We start from the raw sequence: 19,620 nt of genomic DNA, 5'->3' as shown, positions 1-19,620 counted from the left end.
GAAGGTATCTAACGTCTCAAATAATTCTGCTTGTACTTAACAAATAAAATATCACGCTTACGAATGAATTATATCGTCGATTGAAAGAAATAATTATGTTTCAGCTTCGTTCAGGAATTCGCTTCACCGCCAGCTGATGGGATAACTTTGTTACTTGAGACACTTCGCGGTGTTCAGTTGGCCCAAAGCTCACCACCGTCTTCCGGTCACACGGGTCCAAGAGTGGGTACCAGAAGAGCTGCACTGGACGAGTTGGGTTGCGTCGAATGTCTGGCTGCCTGCACCGAACGATGCACCGACGCACCGAGGCTCCTAGTGCAAGCCCAACCCGGTCTTCTCGCTCTGGCAGTTTGTCTGACTAGTAGCTTGAACCGGTCCCGAGTCCTAGCTCTCCAGGTAACAATCGTCACTTCCGTTCCAAGCACCGCGGTACTGTTAATCAAAAACGAATTCAGTTGGAGTCGTACGTGTGGTATATTTCACATATCGCGTACTTCTCTCAGAACATTTCTTGTATATCTTCCTATCATCTCACAGTACATGTATCTTATATTAACGTCACATAACGTTAACAAGTGTTAACAATTCGAAAGTTGGACACTTTATTTATTTAAACCGATTTGTTCGCCGCAATTTTCGCTTAGGTTTGATCTCGGAATCAAGTATACATATGTATATAGATAATAATTATATCTTTAGTTTTCGCCGAGTGCTTTATCGCGTGCCTTTATCGTTCGCTTTTATCGCCTTCTGACCGTTTAACAAATAGATTCGCGTGCAATCTCCTCTAAAACGTACTACTAACCAGCGCAATAAAGTTGGCATCCGAGCTGTGACGGAATGCGTGATTAACAGGAGAGGAAAAATAAAAAGCGAACCCAATGGGGATAGAGTGGGTCAGGCTTCTGGCACTTGGCAAGATGATCGTCTCTTATGTACTATATTTGACCCATTCAGATAATCGTAAACGCGCGTATCCAGCAAACTCGGTCCACTTGACGGCAGGGGCCCCGTTATTTCGAGAGTGTACGCCGTCGAGAACCAGTTTTTATCGTCTATCCAAACGTTATTCGGCCGGCTTCATTTGCAACCTCATACACGCCCCTATACTCTCCGCTACTTTTTATTTCCTCCACCGTCCGAGGAAGTGCACCTTGCCAAGCATCGCGGTTACGATCAGATGTTGACTAACCGAACTGGATAATTACTTCCACAGCACGTGATCACAGAGTTACGGCACAGCGAGAATATAATGAGAATAAAGAGATCGTTATCCCGTCGGTGAGGAACTGTCGACGGGATTCAGCTGCCGACCAATGCTACGAAAACTCGCGATTCTTATTTTCCATCATACGTAACTATTAATTACGTGCTGGTTCTAATTTCATTCTCACAAGAAATTTAGTTTGCGCAACTCTCGATCGCGATAGACGAGGGGAACGAGTTGCTGTTTAAGCGGCAGGCTCAAGAATTTATTACAAGTTTCTCTAAGATTGTTTGCTCCTTTCAGTTACTGACAAAGGTCTGTCAGACACCGGGTGGTCACGCAGTGGTCTCGGAAGCTGTATCTACTCTTAGGCTGAAATATGGCGAGGGTGGAAGATTCCGTTTCCTCGCTGGAGCTCTCCTGGCTCCCAGAGCAGCGATTGCACTGAGAGTCGCAGGAGTTTCATTCCTGAACGCCTTCCTAAAATCTGCATCGCGGACGCAAACCAGATTGTACATTCAGGTAACGTATGTCGATCGAAAACTGATAGTTTCTTAGGGAATTTCTACGATTAGGAATTAGAAATTGTACTGAAGAATCTTTGACGATATTTTCACGATTTCCATGACGAATAACCGGTTGGTCTGTTCGTCATTAGGCTGAAGCCTGCGAAGCTGGACTGGAGCCGCAGGTCCTTCAAGAATGGCTGAAAGAATTGGACGGCAGGGAGGAGGACGCTTTGAACGATCTTCTACATAAGGAAGTTCAGAAATGGTCGCACAACTGCGTGGACGTGGACGCCCTACAGCGACGAGTTGTACGTGCCGAGGAAACTTGTAGGATTCTCAGTAAAAAAGTTTCGGCTCTGCAGACGCAACTTCAGCAAATGCAATTGGAGAAGTTGAACAATTACAATCTGGAGGATCGTGAGAAGATGACAGTGCTTGGTACGAAACAGTCGCCGAAAATGTCCTCGAACGCCGAGGACGAAGGCATCAGCTCGTCAGAGAGATCGAGTAGTCCAGAGAATACGAAGCACCAGTCGCGAACCAATCATCAGAAAGTCAGCGCGTCTCCGGACAACGATCAGGAAACGACGATAGACGACGTGATCGAGGAACTGAGGATTATCGTGAAGGACGCGGAGCAAGAGATCGGTGACAAGAACCATGAACAGAATCGGATAGATCATGGGGATCAGGACTTTTATAACGAGAATTCTTCCAAGACGAAGTTACATAGAACTAATTCGAAGGTTTCGTTAAATAATTCCGAAACGTACGTTTACGAAAAAGTATTGAAGAGAGATCATCAAACGGACACGAAGATTTTGAAGTCTAACACCGGTTCTAACGTGTCCCAAAGCGTGATCAAAGGTGAACAGGTGACTTACTTTGGTAATGATCGGGATTACAGTACAGATTCCAGTGGTGGCAGGAGATTGAACGGTGAAACACGCAGAGTTTCGAAATCTTCCGTGGAAGGAAGCGTGAAGATCGTTGTAAAGGGACCTGACGTGGAAGAAGCAATCGTTCCGACTATTCTACATCCCCAACCGCCTAGAAAATCACCGCCTTGTTTGTCGGCCATCATGGCAGTGAGGCACTGTGACTTTATCGACCAGGAAGAGGCGTTCAATTCTCACGATGAAGATATCGAAGACGAAACACTGGGTGATGGTAGCGATTCCCTTCTCAGTGCTTCTCGGCTGAAATATAATGGCAAGAATCAAGCGTACGAGGAACAAATCAAAAACACCGAGGTCGATCATTTCCAAAAGCAGTGCAACCGGAAAGAAACAGAAAATACCAGTGATCGTAAGATGAAGAAAAGCTTCGACGATCTCCGGTGTTTCAGTGAAAACGAAATAAAAGAGAAAAAAACGATCAGGAACTACGAGACATCGTGCAATACGAAGAACAAAACGACGAACGAGACGAAATCGAGTAATAGACAAACAGACGGAATTTCCCACAGACATAGCTCGAAATATAGAAGCGAGGTGGAAAAGAGGAAACTTCTTCGTAGATCTGCGAGTCACGATTATCTCGAATCGAGTGCTTCCAGCCCACGATCGAAAAGATCCAGCAAAAGTAGAGTGGAGAATCACATTAGAAAGTTTGAGAGCCTGAACTCTTTCGACGAGCATCGAAGTCTCCAGAGTTACGGAAGACCCGGCAGCTCGGAGAATTTAAGCAAACAGGAGCAGTTTTTCGGAGAAGGAAACTCGAGAAGTAGGATGCGCAGGTCAGAGTCGTTCCATCACGTATCTCATATCGCTAGAAAGGATCAGTGCTCGTCACAAGGAGGAAGTGACAGTGGATTGTTCTATGTCACGGACTTCAACCTTGAACCTCTGGTAACGCGGAGACCCAGATCCATCGAGGCTCCAAAATCTCCCAATCTACTAACCAAATCTTTGGATAGGATCGACGAAGGTCTAGACTCGATGATTGATATTGTAATCATGGAGGAGAAAACTCAATGGAGTTCTAGTAAATATCAATCCAAGACGAAAAAGTGTCGAGAAGAAAGGGCACTTGTTAGATCGAAGTCAAGTAGATTAGAGGACTCGAAAAGTTGCTTCGAACTGACATCCAAAGGCTGGAAGGAAGAATCGAAGAGTAAACATCTTAAAAGCGATGAATTTTATTCTGGGCATGTGAGCAATAAGCAATTAAGAAGTGACGAGTTGTACGAGGAACAGAGAAATCGAGAATGGAACGAGCTTAATTCTTCCAGGAAAAACGAATTAGATCTTGACTGTACTCCAATGATACTGATGAAGAATGGCGTGAGACATAATTCATTCTGTCAGAATGAGAATATTGGTAACAGGTTCTTGAATAAATCGATGGATTCCGGAATTTTCGCTGGACGAACTTACGACACATTTGGATTAGGGAAAAATCGGTTTAATGCTGGGAAATATTCGGGAAATCAACAGATGAAAGAAAGTCCAATTGGAAGAAGAAACACTACTTCCTCTGCAGGTGGAAATCGTGGAAAAGTCACTGATATTGTTTCAGGGCTTTATTAAAACTATTTGAGTGTATTCAAATTTCCTGATTCTGCTCATATGCTCACAGAAGATATTGTATTATAGATTGGAATATATTCTTGTACAGATTTGAGAGAGTTATCAAGAAGCTTTAAGCGATTTTTGCTTAATATTTCATAAACGTTTCGTATTTCTTTTCTCACACTCGTTACATGACGACATCGAAATTAAAACGTAATATCGTCGTTTGTAATATTTATCTTAATTCGCAATTCAGCCAACACGCTACTCCAATGTTGCTACGTATTATTGGCCAATTGACAATCTAATTTATATTGTAATTAATACTGTTGATAAATCTGGTAAACATGTACGTTTCAATATGAAAATAAGTATTTTGGTGATGGAGCGATTACACGATTTTAGTAGACGGTGTGCAATATATTCTTTCTTTCAAATAAGTATGTATCTTTGTAATTAATTAATTGCGTTAAAAAAAAGACTGTAATTTATAAACGTTTACATAGGAATGTACAAATTATAACACATAAATATTTACACAATATATTATTTATTTCTTATTGGTATAACAAGTGTAAAAAAGGCAGAAATATAACATACTTCATTTATGTATAGCAAGTCACATATATTTACATCTTAATTGATACTGAAATCGTCAAACATTTCATTTTCTGTAATTTAATTTAATAATACTGAAAATTATCCAACAACGTCCTGCGATGTGTATGCCACTACTCTAATGAAGTGCAAAAGTAAAATGCTTATTTCATCAATTTGAATTTCACTTCTTGAAAAGAGTTGAAAGCAAAGTTTAAAAAGTTGAAAATATTCTTTACTGTTTAACTAGCTGTAGCATGTAACAATGTAGTTGTAACTTCATTAAGCTCATGGCATGAACGACTACTTCGGTGAATGATTTCAGGACTACTTAACATTAATGGTTCGTGCGACTTATCTCGTGTTATTTCCAACAGTTGTTGCGATGTTTTTTCTAAAAATAGAAAACAATTAAAAAAATATAAGTTTTCGTCCGATCATCTTATCTATATTAAGGTGGATATATTTATATTACCTTGGTACGTCGATAATAAGTACGATAATTCATCCTGGGTAGAAATATATTGGAAATCTTCTCCACAGGCTCCTTTAAGTACAGCAATAACATCCGATCGTGGATTGTAAAAATATAGACCTTGTTTTCGATTGTTAAATTCATTTATCAATGTTGCTATTCCCTGTAATCAAAACTTATTACCATAGGTACCAGTTTATTACTTTACTATATAAAATTCTATTACTAAATTACTTACTTTTGCAGCAGTAAAATCAGCTCCTAAGATATATCTGCAGTCAACTACAACTGGAACTTGGCAAGAACCTTGCTTTATACCAGCATTGCCGACTGACTTTTTAATGAAGTCTACAGCTGGAAAATAAAGACTATTCCCTGGTGTTACTAAGAGATAGTCGGCCCCAGAGTTAGTCTAAAATGTACACAATTCATATACATTTAGAAATACATGATTATATAATTTTACTAAACGGTTTTTCATTTGTTACTAACTTTACACTTATCAACATGTATTGTAGGACGTGCAGAAGGATACAATAAGAACATAAGATTTGTCCCCACACCTAATAAGATTCCATACTCGACACCAATAATTAAGCAGAATAAGAAGGTAACAAACATTGGAATCAGATCTTTTTTGCTACTTCTCCATATGAGCTTTACAACTTGATATTCAATCATATATATTACTGCACATATAATAACTGCCGATAAGGAAGCTAGACAAATAATATTAATTTAGAGATATTAATACATAAAATATGAATAAAATAAGAAAAATGGCATTACCCTTTGGTATAAAGTAGAAGTAAGGAGTAAGTAGGCTGAGAGCTAGCAATATTAATATTCCAGTGTATAAACCACCCATTGGTGTTTTTACACCACTAGCATGATTCACTGCAGATCTACTGAAGGACCCAGTAACTGGCATTGCACTTGCGCAAGATCCAAGAACATTACAAATTCCTAAAGTAATTAGCTCTTGAGTGGCATCTACTTTACCACCATTTGCAAAAGCCTTTGCTATTGCTACATTCCCAAGGACACCAATTATAGGTACTAATGCTATAGATGCACCAAGTTCTGAACACATTTCAGTGAAACTTAAAGTCTCATTTTTTACTTGTGTAGAAAAAGGAGGCAATCCAAAAGATGGAAGACCAGATCTTACAGGACCAGTAAGGATGAATGGAGAACCATATTCAGTAGAATTTAATTTGTAAGCAATCGTAGAACAGATTATAACAATGACAGCATTTCTAGCTGTTGATAATAACCATATCATTTTTATCAGTATCCTTTGATATTTAGTTGGTTTCTCGTTATTTGAACATAACTTGATGTCTTTCATTTTCTAAACAATAAAGACACCTTAATTTTCTCCTATAATTATTTAAATAATGTAACTAATAAATACTTACCCTAAATAATAACAGAATAGTAATACAAGAGAAACTCATCCCAGTATCCCACCAACTAATCTGATGAATGTGTTGTAATACTTTTGTTAAAGTATCTAAAAACCCTTGAGAGGAGATTTTTAATCCCAAAAGTCCCTTTAGCTGAGAAACAACAATTATAACAGATGTTGCAGAAGTAAAACCAACTGTGACTGGTATTGATATAAAATCTATAAGTACTCCTGGAAAACATTTTGCAATTTAAAGTAAATATCAAATAATATTATACTGCATAAATATTGAATAAGATAATGTAATTACCTAGCCGTAAGAAAGCCATCAGTATTTGTAAGCAACCACACAAAAAAGCTAACAATATTGCAAAATCCGCATTTCTACCTTGGACATATTCATGAGTCATCAATGCCATAAGAGCAGTGGGTCCAATTGTGATATCCTTGCATGAACCAAATACTATATATACCATAGCTCCCATAAATGCAGAATAAAGACCATACTATAGAACACACACACACACATATATTTTGTTATTTTAAAAGTAACGAAATTAAAAAAATAAATTAATTGTAAAATTTACCTGAGGTTCTAAGCCGGCTAAAGTGGCATAAGCAAGACCTTGTGGCATAACAGTGAGCCCGACGGTAATGCCAGCGATAGCATCGTTCAAAAATTTTTCGGAATTATAATTTGGTAACCATGCCGTAATAGGTATACGTTTTTTAACAAATTTATTTAATTGTCCGCCTTTTGAATGCCATTGTTTTTTGTCTATTGCATCGAGAGCCATTGTAAATTATGTACCTTTATAAAAAATAGGAAGCCGGTTAATCTAGACACTAAACAGAATAATTAATTTTCTAATAATAATAGTAATCTTTACTTAAATGTCCAAAAAGTAAATTAATTCGAATTATTTTTCAAATATCCTCTTCAAATTTACAAAATTCTTACTGGTGGAAACTGAGATTTTCACCGAAGCGCAGCTTCTTACGCTCACTAATGTTTTTCAAATGATTGTTGAGTTAGCATGAATTGTAATATCATAAGGCAACAGAAAAACCTATTTAGAACGTATTTAAATTATCGGTATGTATTTTCATTTCACGATTTAACGAGAAACTGAAAGAAACCGAAGGCCTTTTGGTTGCTTATATACCCAGACAGTGCAAAATTTATCTCACGTTACCGAAGGAAAAATCTCGGCTAGCCTTCGTACTTTTTGCACCAATCGCCAACAGTACTAATTCTTATTCGATGTAAAGTAAGAATATACGTATATTGATAATTTCAACGTTAAAGCAATTCCAAATGCGATAATATAAATTCTCCGAAAAAACAGATTTATCTGTATCCATATAGAGATTTTGTTTTGTAAAAATTTAACGACAAAAATAATGATTAAATAAATGATAAATCAAATGTAGAAAACAAAAAAAATAACATGCCCTACTTTTTGAAAATAGAAGATATTATTTTCTCTTTTTTTGTCAATATTTTAAAATATGGTGAAACAACGATATCATTGTTAGCAATCGCACCATTATCATAATTATTCAACAATATTATCCATGCGATACATATTTATTAACGATAACAACATATCTACAAAATGGCATTATGTTAATTTCACCGATTTTTAAGGTTACAGTAACTATAGATGCTTTTTTGCAATTTTATGTATCATTGACCACTTCTCCTATTCCGATACAATATTTCACAACATTCTTCTTATACCATTTAACTCCACCGACTTAATTAAAGGGCCATAGCTACTTGACCCTTTTCATTGACAACAATCGGACACGCGTTAAAAATGTATATAAACGCGGTCATACGAATTTAATTTTTATATCTGTTTGTTATATCAATATGAACTTTAAACATTATATGATTACAAACATTATATGAAAAGGAAATACATACCAATTATGTAGTACAGTGAATAAGATAACATACTTCTGTTGAATGCAACTGTTACAGGGCACACCGTTAATTATTATTAATTATTATATTTGTATGTGTCATTTTCTTGATAGAGATATTGATTGCCTATGAAACTGAGTATAACCTATTACAGGCTGTGAGTTAACACGATATCATAATTTTTACAACTTTATAACAAATTTACGTAAAAATGGCAAATACATATGTACTACTTTCCCTACGACTACGACAAGATCGTATACGCGCCGAACACGATCTTATATAAACTGATCCTGAGAATCGGCATTTCGATTGTTGGGGATGGTTCAGAGAGAAAGTGCAGTTCGCATATTTATCAATAGAGGGACTGCATTTCTACTGCAGTCGGTAATTTAGGGAGAACAAGTTAGGCTTGTCGTTTCATCGAGTGACAACCAATAAATTTCCAGTGTTTCGAAACGTCCTTCGAGGGGGGCATTATTTGAATTTCGAAAGCTTATTACGATTCTAAAATAACAAATTTTTCACATATACGATAATTATTATTAAGATAATCGAACGTCGTAGTATCGAAAAAATATGTACAATGAAAGGGCTATATAAACGAGACTTTTTTCTTATTCACTTTGAAAATTTTTCTTTCGTTTGCATTTACGCATCCTCCTGTCCATCAGTATTATGGCGTCCTTTACTGTGGTCGGTTGTTCCTCCTAATCTCTGTAAATTAAGTGGAAGAAAAACTTACGCTGCTAAAGTTTCTGGTTTAATGCTTTGGTTGCCATCAGAAGATTAATTATACGGTAACCGGATAATTATCATTATCGTAGATGTAACCATCACATTATTTCCAAGTTTAACATTTAGATTGATGTCGTACCTATTCGATTTCAATTGCGTCGTAATTGTATTTATTGTAATTGTTTTTGATGTTCGCGTTAATTATGTATAACATGCGTTTGATACAAATTCATTGACCAAAGTGATTGTAATCTTTATCGTGTTTTTTGTATGTTGTCCGTAGGATAATTTCAGAATTTTTATGTGAAGTAACATATTATATCGAACGATTATTTTTTTGTTGTTTATTACTTCAAATTTGCTACTGATCTTAGGTCATTTAGCGAATATAATTTGTGTCAGTAGGACATGCGGGAAGGTATCGCCCATTGGCGATTTATTAGAGGTATAACGTGTTTAACTATTTACTCTACATATATTTTATTTTTAATATTTTGCATCTTCCCATTATTTTGTTTGACAATATTATTGATTGTGACTACCTACATTCAATATTGAGATCGTACCTGTTATTCATATATCATTTACAATCTTATGAGCATGTATTCCTTTAATCTGAATTCTGAATAAAATAATGTATTATTTTTTTGTCAAGAATTATATTTTGTTTTTGTACCTAAATTTGTAATAGGTAGAATGGATTCCACTGATACAGATTTAGAAAAGAAATTTCATACAGAGCAGATGGCCTTAATCGGCAAGATGCATAATATGCAGTGGCTAAAAAGTAATTCTCAGTTATCAGGCCAGTACGTTTATATCTATTTTATATATTTTGGTTTATTTAGGTTTTCTTTATTTCTATATCATTTTATATTATTACTTTAATGGTTATTAGTATACCTTTTATTGTAAAAACTTTAATAAAATATATTTAAACAAGTGGGATGTTTTCTATTAATGTTACATTTAATTATACCGTTGAGTGCTATTGTGATGTCCTTTGTTATACAATTAAAATTATAACCTTGTAAGCAAGTGATATTAATCAATAGTAGAATCTTTTACATCCAAAGAAAACATAAAATATTAGGAAATTATTCATAACCGTATTTCCTAATGTTCTGTATTCATTTTTTATATTATAGCATAAAGGCACTTCCAGATGCAAAAGAAACAGTAAATAATACACTCAAAAGTAAAGTAAATGAAGGAACACAAGAAAAAGCTGAAGTTGTCTCAACTAACACTCTTTCAAACAGTCCTGAATTAAATAAGATTGATTCTATTTTAAATAAAGATATTAATGAAAACAATAATACTCTAAGCAAAGATACATCTCAATTACCTTTAGAAATTGTTGATTTTTCTCAAAAAGATATGGAGACTGTTTGGAACAAAGATGTTAATGTAACTAATACACTATTTCCAAATTCACAATCTTTGGTAATGCAAAGACTGGATGAACAGGAAGTGATCAATACGTCTTTGACAGAGGATATTGTTACAGTTCAATTAGAGCAATTTAGACTTAATGAAGAGGAAAATAATAAATCTGACAAATTACATAATGAAGCTGATAGCAAATGGTATGTAACAGATTAATTCAAGAACTTATTTTCTTTATTGTGAATTTCTCTATGTTGTATCTGTATTATTTATGTAATCAGGGATAATAGTCAGCATAATATATCTAACTTACCAAAGTCAGACAGTGATGTGGATAATCAAGTAAACTCAAAGCAGTGTCATGATAACAACAATAATAATGAAAAATCTAAAAGTCAGTCACCATTGGACACAAAGACAAGTATACAAAAGACAACTCAAAAAATTAATACTAAAAGATTGAATGATCAAAAGATTAAAAAACAATCAGGTGGGAATGAAATTTCTTAAACTGACTAGAATATCATTGTAAGGAATTTGCAGTAAAAAAATGTCTTCTGCTTGCAGGCTCTTTGAAAGAATCTTGGACTCCTTCGAAACAGACTTCTAAATCTAAAGATGACTTATTAAATTTAAGTAATGATAATATAACTTCAACTTCTATGGATTCAAAAAAGGTAGCTGTAGGGACAAATCCTAAGCTTAATGATAAATATAGCAAAGTCAATAGTTACAATAAAAATTTAATCATGGGTAAAGGAGCACGAGTGAAGGAGCAACAGTTTTTTAAACAACATTTTTCTACATTTAATGATAGTGGTAATAAAAGCCGATCCATAGAGGGATTAGATGAGAAAAGTAAATCTGTTGCAACAAAATTAAAATCAAGTAAAAATGAATCAGACAAAAAAAATAATGAAATAGATGACATAAAAAAATGTCATAAGATTCATGTAACGCGTACTCAATCGTATAATGTCCACTATAATAGAAATAAATCTTTAATAAAGTCACAGCAACGATATTCAAAAAATGCAACTAAGCCAGAAGAAAATGGTTATATTAATAATTCATCTGGCTTTAATAACAGTATTAACGTGTCTAATTCAGCTGAGAACGTATCAAGAAAGAAGTGCGAAACTCAACAACCTTTAGTAAATAAACAAATTAGCAGTATACAATCCAATCAGAATGTTTCTGGAAAAGGTACAAAGAATTCAAGTATTACAGAATGCAATATAAATGAAAGAAGTTTAATAAAGACAAATTCAGTATCAAACAAACGAAGTTACTCAAATTTAACTAATGCAAAGAACAACAATGAAAGAAATATTAAAGATGATCAAGCATACAATCAGAAATTTAAGAAAGATTCTAATATTTATAGGCGATCTTCCGGTATATTTCAGACGCTTATCAAGGATGTAAATGGGAAAATGAAAACAGATGATCATAAAAGGAATATTACAGATAATAACTTAACAAAAGATTATAGAGTAAATCGTATTAATTCAGCAGATACAAAGATGCGTTCTCAATCTGAAGGCTCAAAGATAACTGTATACTCACATAAGACAAGTAACGGTGCTAGTAATATAAAGACTGATGCATTAGATTCACCTGCTATAAATAATGTACAGTCTATAAAATCATTAAATTGTTTTCCAAGTAGTACCAAAGATTGCACAAGTATATATACGTCATGTCATACACCACAAGAATCACAGATTTCACAGGCTTCTTGTAATGAAACTGAAGTACAATTTGTGAAGACTGAACAAGAAGATACTAGTAATAATAATAGCAATAATAAAACAAGTACTAGTAATTCAGAAACGAAATCAGTTAAATTTTTAGATAACGTTCAGGAATTTAATATGGCACATCATTCTGTAACATCATATTCTGATAATTCTATGCATCAAAGCAAGCCTCCAGCAAATTCATTTTATTCTGATTTACAAAATACACCACATACAAATAATGCTCAACAAATTGAAAACCACCAAAATGTACAAAATAGGAGTTATTTCGATAATAATAATGCTCAATATAATAATACAACCACCAGCAGTCAAAATAACGAACGAGATTTACATCTTATGGATTTAGTACATCAAAAACCAGAACAAACATCGCATATGTCACCACAAAGCATATTGCCACAGAATAATTCTAATCCAGCTATCGCTATGGGAAATGGGTTGCCCTATCAGAATATGCCTGCTGTCTATCTAAATCAGTATAATAATGCACAAACTGTACCAAGGAAAACAGCTGACAGTACAATCATCCCTCAAAATATATTAATTCCAAGTACCTCTTCTTACAGTATAGAAAACCAAAACATGTTGCAAACCGACCCTTCTAATATTCTAATGCATAATACTCAAACGTCAGTTCTACCACCATCAGGTTTTCATAATCATCCTATAACTACACAGCATAATCAGTGGAATTTGCCTCTTCCAGATATGTTTCTTTTTGGAAATGTGATAAATCCCGCCCATTCTTTGAACATCCCAATTCAGAATTCCAGACACATGTGCAACGCGGATTTCAACAACATCCAACAAACGAGTTACTTGCAACATCCGTTATTTTACGTTCCACCAATGTGTATGCAAAGCTGGAATCCAATGATACAGTATCCAGCACGATTATTCCAAAATCCACCATACAGCAATTGCACCACATTTCCAAATCAAGCATTACCACCGAACAATTTGACGGATTCTATGAATTGTCCTGTATCGACGTCCGTGCAGAGCAACTTATATAAACATTTCCAGCCGATGCAACCTCTGGAAAATGCTCCGAGCTTTTCTGTCCCTGTAAAACTTGACAATTATATGCAAGGTTGTAAAACGAACAGTGTCAGAATGAAGGCTAATACTGTGGATGTTCACATGAGAGCTAGTCAATATCGAGCACCTGTGCCAAATGAGTATCAAAATTGTTCTCAAGATAGTCAGCTGATGGTACCGTTCTCATACGCAGTTACAATGGATCCTATTGCGAAGAATGGTCCGTCGAATATGCACATGCAGGTGAATCAGAAATACGAGCCACGCGCTTTTAATTCTACCAGTTATCAAAGAATTCCAGAGAGCTGCTCTACGTACCACACTAATCAGGACTCTAACAACAGGAAAGATGACGTATCGAAAAATAATTCCGAATGTATACCACCTATGGTATCACCAAAAGAATGTATGTATTACGGAATTAATTATTCGCGGAAGACTGACACTATGCAAAATTCATCCATACAGTCGGATATAAAATCCGCAACTTACAACATGCACGCTGTTAACGCGCAGCATTACATCCCTCATTTTCAAAAGAATACGACTTATCATGCATCTTCAAAAGAGCTTTCAACCAGGCTAAACACGGGACGTAACATGCGCAAAACAATGGATCAGTAAGCCTAGAAAAACAGTGAACAGTACCATGCATATACACTTATTTCTTGTTTTCGATAGATAATTACAGTTATGCGGTACAAAAAAGGCGATTGCACATTTACCTTACGATTTTTCATCTGTTTGTATCATCGTTATCTTTATATATGTATATGTATGTACATGTATGTATATCGTACAAGTCAGTTTTTTAATTAATCTAGATATAATATCACATACATCGTATTAGATGTCACGCACTATTAGAAGATAGTTTTCAAAGTTGAGAAGCTTTAAAAAGAAGTTTATATGATACTGCCATTTGTTGGAAATATTACGCGATAGTTCATCTTGTTTCCTAACGTAACAGTGTGAAAGTAGCAAATCTATTTTCTAGATTTCCTTCAGATATTTATATCCACCATGATTATTAGACATTGATGTTACTCGTTACTTGGATTCTATGTACTTTTAAAACAATAATCAAGCGCTTGTTACGAGACGTTTTACGTCGTGTAATTGGCGCGATACACGATGTGTAATTAGATGCAAATTTGCAAAACATTTTTTAAGTTCCTACTATCGAAAGTATTATGACGATTTAGGGTTTAGTTCGCATTACAAATATTTCCGTTCTTTCCTTTTCTTCTTGAATTCGATTCCTTAGTAGGTACATGTGATATCGTTACGATGATAATTTATGCTCTAATTGATTACAGTGTTAAATAATTTCGTTTTTACGACCTAATATCGGCAAATAATTTTGTTTACTTCATTGTTTCTTTCTGTGTTATTTGGAGGCAAAGAGTTTTATAATATATATATATTTTTGTTTAAATATTGCTTATATTGTTAAGAAATATCATATAGTTTATTTTTCGAGGACTTACAAGTTTTTACAAAATAAAACGTGAACTTGCCATATTTGGTAGATGTTATATATATATATATAAATATATTATAATCCCTTGACATATTCTGATATGCATTTATAACCACAGTATTATTCTTTCATCTGTATTATGAAATGCACGTGTCAATAGAATCTCTTTGAAATAGATAAAATAAAGTAATTTCTGATGAATTATATCATTGCTGGTCGATTCGTATATCTTTATAAAAAGTTAAAAAAAACTTGTGAATTATCATACGGTTCATATATACATCATAAACATGCGTTAATGTTCATTACGATTTTATACGATATCGTTGATAGTCTTACAATTCAATTTCAATATTATATTATATATATATATATTAAAAAAACAAAAAAGGAACAAAAAAAGAGGAGCCTGTAGAAATTCCAAATATTTTGTTGAAGATTCAATTATCAGTATCTCTATTTAATTTTCATGCCTTAAATTTAGAGTTCGTTTCAAAGCTTCGTACTCGTTAGTTCACTTCTCGTGGCACTGATAGTTATCCCATTCGACATATCTATTACCTCTGCACCAATTTCTTTAGCTACTTTGGTCGTGCTCAATTCTTTCAAAATAGCTACGAGCTCGGCGTCGGTATTGACCACATCGATCGTTTCTTTGGAAAGCGATTGGATGCTTCGTACGATTTCCTTGGACGGTCGTAGCATTATCAAGAAGTGATTCTGTTCCTTAAAGTCTCTCACTACCATATTTAATCCCTGTAAATGTTACAAATCGAGGAATTTGAACAAATTAACGAATTGTGTTCAAATCTGTCCTAGATCTTACATCTTTGAGCGATTGTTGAGCAATCGAGTTATATCTTTTCTCCATTATCATCGTAATATAAAAATCTCTGCTATTTTCTCTGTAAACGCGATTAAGAAAAAAGAAAAAAATATCTTTTTGTAACAAGGATGTGAAAGAAACGGGAGAAGGAGGCTCGAAGAAGTAAAATCCAGGCCAAATTCGTAATCTGCTATTTCAGATAATTGCACGTACATGCGCCGCAGTGAAATCAATTTTATCGATGTGCTTGCAGTCTAGTACGACGATTTTCGTGTTCTTGAAGTTTTTCAGTAATTTATGATGATCATTAGCTAAGTTCTCTAACAGATATATCCTCAGGTAATCCACCGCTGGGAACAGCAACCCGGCGCTGGGACGCACGAGGATGTAATTTAACGTAGGAGTCTGCGGTGAGAAAAAAAATAAAATGGAGATATTTTTAAAACAATAGCGATCTCTTTATCAAGTCTTTGTCTATCATTGTTATGTACTTACATTTCTGTATTCGATATATATTGTCGGCCTGGCGTTGAAATAAATTAATATTGCCAGATCAATTGCCACTCCTATTAAAATTCCCAATTCAACACCGGCAAATAAACATGCGAAGAATGTTGTGAAAGTCGGGATCAGATCTCGTTCTGGAATCACATTTCCGAATTAGTATATTTTGAAATGGCTTATGACAACATTCATACATTTATCAACATTCTCCGAATGACTTTGATATAGCTCTGTAAGCTTTTATTCCATTGTAAGTTACAATTCTACTAATTTCATTTATTATTATTATTTTATATTAAGTTTGACTGATTTTTTTTACTCACTGCTGCATTTCCAAATAGGTCGTATCATTTTCACCTCGACCATGAATATCACCGCACAAACTATCACGGAACTTAAGGTCGCTCTTGGAATGTAATAGAAGTACGGTGTGAATAAGCTCAGAGCAAGAATGACTAGAATACCTATAATGGATACCTAATTTGCATCACATATTCGTGAACGTTTATAATCGCGAACGTTTCATGGTTACCTGTGTAGATACCGCCCAAGGGCGTCCTTACGCCGGAAGCATCGTTCACGGCGCTTCTGGAAAACGAACCAGTGACCGGCATGGAATGGAAAAATGATCCAACAACGTTGCACAGACCCAAAGTTAACATCTCCTGAGTAGCATCGAGCGACTTTCCTCGTGCTTTTGTTAAAAATATAATTAGCGTTTCGAAGAGCGTCGAGAGCTATCGGAAAATGAAATATCGCTTGGAAACTTACAAAACGCCTTCGCGATGGCAACATTCCCAATAATCGAGATCAAAGGAACGATTATGATACCGGTACCTAAATTTTTGCACATATCGAGGAAAGTTACGGTTTGATTTCCAACGTTCATCGAGAAAGGTGGTGGAGTAACGGAGGGTAGTCCGGCCTCGACGTGACCTGTAAGAATGAAAGGTGCTCCACCGCGACTTTCAAAGACGTACGATGCCACAGCGCATAGAATTACGACCAGGGCATTTCTACCAGTTCCAAGGAACCAGATCAGTTTGCTTAAAATTTTATTCGAGACCTTGGCATCTTTGAGTATCTGGAACGAGAAGGAAATAAAAAGGAGTTGTATGAGTATGTATGACTGGCTCGTTTTTCTCGTTGATTTTCTGTCTTCTTTTTTCCTTTTTTACGTATTCACAGCGCACACGAACTCGTTTTGCTAGCGATAGAGTCCATGGTGAATTACCTTCAAGGTTAATAGAATTAGAATGCAGCAGCAAGACAAGATCAGGTCAGGGATTCTGGTCCGGTGGATGTTGTTAACCAATTCCCGCCAAATCTCTATGAAACTTTCCCCGTGTATCTTCAAGCCTAGTAAACTCTTGATTTGACTGCAGGCGATAATTAGACTGGCGGCTGACGTGAATCCCGATACGACAGGCATGGAAACAAACTCCACCAGAAATCCCAGTCGAAGGATTCCGAGAACTATCGTAACGCTTCCTGACAAGAAACACAGGAGGATAGCGTACTCGGGAATACCTCTGGAATACCATAAGAGCAGAAATATTAAACGTTCGAACACAAACGAACCGTGATTGCCAAAGCTACAGAAATAATTTGGGGCCTCGCGTTTCCGGGATCAAAGGGCAAGATCCAAATGAAAGGCTATTCGTCAAAAGTTCCAAGTATTTTTAAACGTGATTCGTATGATAAAAGAAGGTACAACATTATTAAAGTAGGTGGATCTCAAGACTAAGGCTGAAAGGAAGTCGAAGTAAGATAACTGCATTTCAAAGGATAACAGCATCTTTTCAGTTGCTATTATATTATATGATGGCTCCAATTGTCTGCTATGATATACGCAAATTCAACCATTGTGTTAGTCAATTGAGATGGTTCATTCATAGGCTTGAATCTTAAATTAAGTCTAAAGGAATAATGTTTCCGCGAGAACGTGGACAGCTTACCTCGCGTACGTGTATGTTAGCAAAGAGATCAACGCAGTTGGGCCAATATTAACTTCTCGGCAGGTACCAAAAATTATGTAAACGAAACTGCCAGCAAACGCGCTGTAAAGACCATATTGCGGCGTCAAACCTGCCAATCCAGCGTACGCGATCGCCTGAAATTATATCAAGCTTGCTCGAATTGGATCGGTTATGGGATCATGAAATAGACATCGCGAAACTTTGATAAGACTTTAATTCACGACGATAAGATCATGATCTTTGGAAAATACCTGTGGTATCAGGGTCAGGCCCACCGTGAAACCCGCAACCAGATCACCCAATGCATCCTTTGTTCTGTACAGGGGTAGCCAATTCAGAACAGGAACTCTGTTCTTCAATAACTTTTCGAAACTGAATCCAGTCATGTCACTAAAATTTTCTTCACCTCAGTCAGTCTTTCTTTGATCTGAACCAAACAATTTCAGCACATTTTAACTTGGAATCCTGAAAACACGATGCACTCCGGTGACTCGATTTGAATGGCAGACCACGACGAAGGAAGAACTTTGATTTTGAGCTTGAACCGACTCTCTGTCGTACTCCATCGGCGTGTCTTCTTGCTATGCGAGCTGCATCGTCTCATTAATTGAACGCGTACCCCCTTTCCATTCAACGTCGATGAAATGAGCCGGCAATTAACGGATCTTCGAGTGACAATTAGTAAGTATAGCAAACGGTTTGACGTGCGAGGACACGATTTACAATCACCTGACCGGTGCTCACGTGAGAATGCTTAAGCACGTGATTCACCAATTTCTTCATCTAACAGTTACCACGAATGTGCCACCTTAGTATTTTACTGCGCTGTTCACCATGATCTTTCATTTCAGTTTCACTTTTCTCTGTCACTGACAACGCATAAGAGGTTCGCCATAAAATGCGAAAAAAAAAAAAAAAAGAAAATGGATGTCGATGGATGGAACGTTTCTTGGACAGAAGGAACCTACCGATTGATGTGTCGTCTTGTACCTGTTCTATACACTGATTGAATCTACAGCTGTTTCACACGTGCCTGATTCTCCCACCATTGTGGTCTGGAACTGCTGATACGTCCGTCAGAATTCGAACGCATGCGTCGATCCTTCTCTAAATGGTCACTGGGTTTGGCAAACGCAGATTGTCGCTAATTTACCTAACAAATGTTGGGCGTTTTTTCCATCGCCCTATATCCGGATTTTCAGCATTCTTTTGAGCTTCCCGTTGGTTGTTCTCCATTCGGATGACCATC

The 19,620-nt window shown here is 35.9% G+C and overlaps 4 protein-coding genes across 9 annotated transcripts in view; 2 read left to right on the top strand and 2 right to left on the bottom strand.

Annotated features, from left to right (window-relative positions):
- Positions 1-6,357, top strand: part of mwh (multiple wing hairs) — a 50,911-nt gene extending 44,554 nt beyond the window's left edge. For both annotated transcript variants that reach the window (XM_069126724.1, XM_069126725.1), the window contains exons 4-6: positions 105-396; positions 1,511-1,729; positions 1,866-6,357. In XM_069126724.1, the coding sequence (XP_068982825.1) occupies positions 105-396; positions 1,511-1,729; positions 1,866-4,247 (2,893 nt within the window). In that variant the 3' untranslated portion in view covers positions 4,248-6,357. The remainder of the gene's footprint in view (positions 1-104; positions 397-1,510; positions 1,730-1,865) is intronic.
- LOC138186660 (sodium-independent sulfate anion transporter) lies at positions 5,069-8,994 on the bottom strand. Of its 3 annotated transcripts, none has more exons than XM_069126731.1 (9): positions 8,646-8,994; positions 7,300-7,523; positions 7,023-7,218; positions 6,723-6,943; positions 6,091-6,655; positions 5,794-6,020; positions 5,540-5,713; positions 5,302-5,464; positions 5,069-5,220 (listed from the first exon to the last, which is right to left on the bottom strand). In XM_069126731.1, the coding sequence occupies exons 2-9, from the start codon at positions 7,507-7,509 to the stop codon at positions 5,069-5,071; spliced, it is 1,908 nt and encodes a 635-aa protein (XP_068982832.1). In that variant the 5' UTR covers positions 7,510-7,523; positions 8,646-8,994. The 3 variants fall into 3 exon arrangements, with proteins under 3 accessions (XP_068982832.1, XP_068982833.1, XP_068982834.1); XM_069126732.1 differs by lacking the exon at positions 8,646-8,994 and adding an exon at positions 7,603-8,587; XM_069126733.1 differs by lacking the exon at positions 8,646-8,994 and adding an exon at positions 7,674-8,587.
- A 168-nt stretch (positions 8,995-9,162) lies between these two features.
- On the top strand, positions 9,163-16,445 carry LOC138186653 (putative uncharacterized protein DDB_G0286901). Of its 3 annotated transcripts, none has more exons than XM_069126722.1 (5): positions 9,163-9,445; positions 10,079-10,192; positions 10,532-10,972; positions 11,054-11,262; positions 11,340-16,445. In XM_069126722.1, the coding sequence occupies exons 2-5, from the start codon at positions 10,080-10,082 to the stop codon at positions 14,201-14,203; spliced, it is 3,627 nt and encodes a 1,208-aa protein (XP_068982823.1). In that variant the 5' UTR covers positions 9,163-9,445; position 10,079; the 3' UTR covers positions 14,204-16,445. The 3 variants fall into 3 exon arrangements, with proteins under 3 accessions (XP_068982823.1, XP_068982822.1, XP_068982824.1); XM_069126721.1 differs by having other exon boundaries at positions 9,164-9,445; positions 10,075-10,192; XM_069126723.1 differs by lacking the exon at positions 10,079-10,192 and having other exon boundaries at positions 9,174-9,445.
- LOC138186661 (sodium-independent sulfate anion transporter) lies at positions 15,024-19,367 on the bottom strand. Its single transcript, XM_069126734.1, has 9 exons — positions 18,623-19,367; positions 18,351-18,505; positions 17,627-17,924; positions 17,164-17,476; positions 16,925-17,086; positions 16,716-16,856; positions 16,384-16,529; positions 16,102-16,293; positions 15,024-15,818 (listed from the first exon to the last, which is right to left on the bottom strand). The coding sequence occupies exons 1-9, from the start codon at positions 18,755-18,757 to the stop codon at positions 15,555-15,557; spliced, it is 1,806 nt and encodes a 601-aa protein (XP_068982835.1). The 5' UTR covers positions 18,758-19,367; the 3' UTR covers positions 15,024-15,554.
- Between the last annotated feature and the right edge of the window lie 253 nt (positions 19,368-19,620).

Source organism: Bombus flavifrons, chromosome 14 (assembly GCF_040668555.2).
Source record: "Bombus flavifrons isolate JBK064 chromosome 14, iyBomFlav1_principal, whole genome shotgun sequence".
Classification (NCBI taxonomy): domain Eukaryota; kingdom Metazoa; phylum Arthropoda; class Insecta; order Hymenoptera; family Apidae; genus Bombus; species Bombus flavifrons.
This window is presented reverse-complemented; position numbering and strand designations above follow the sequence as displayed.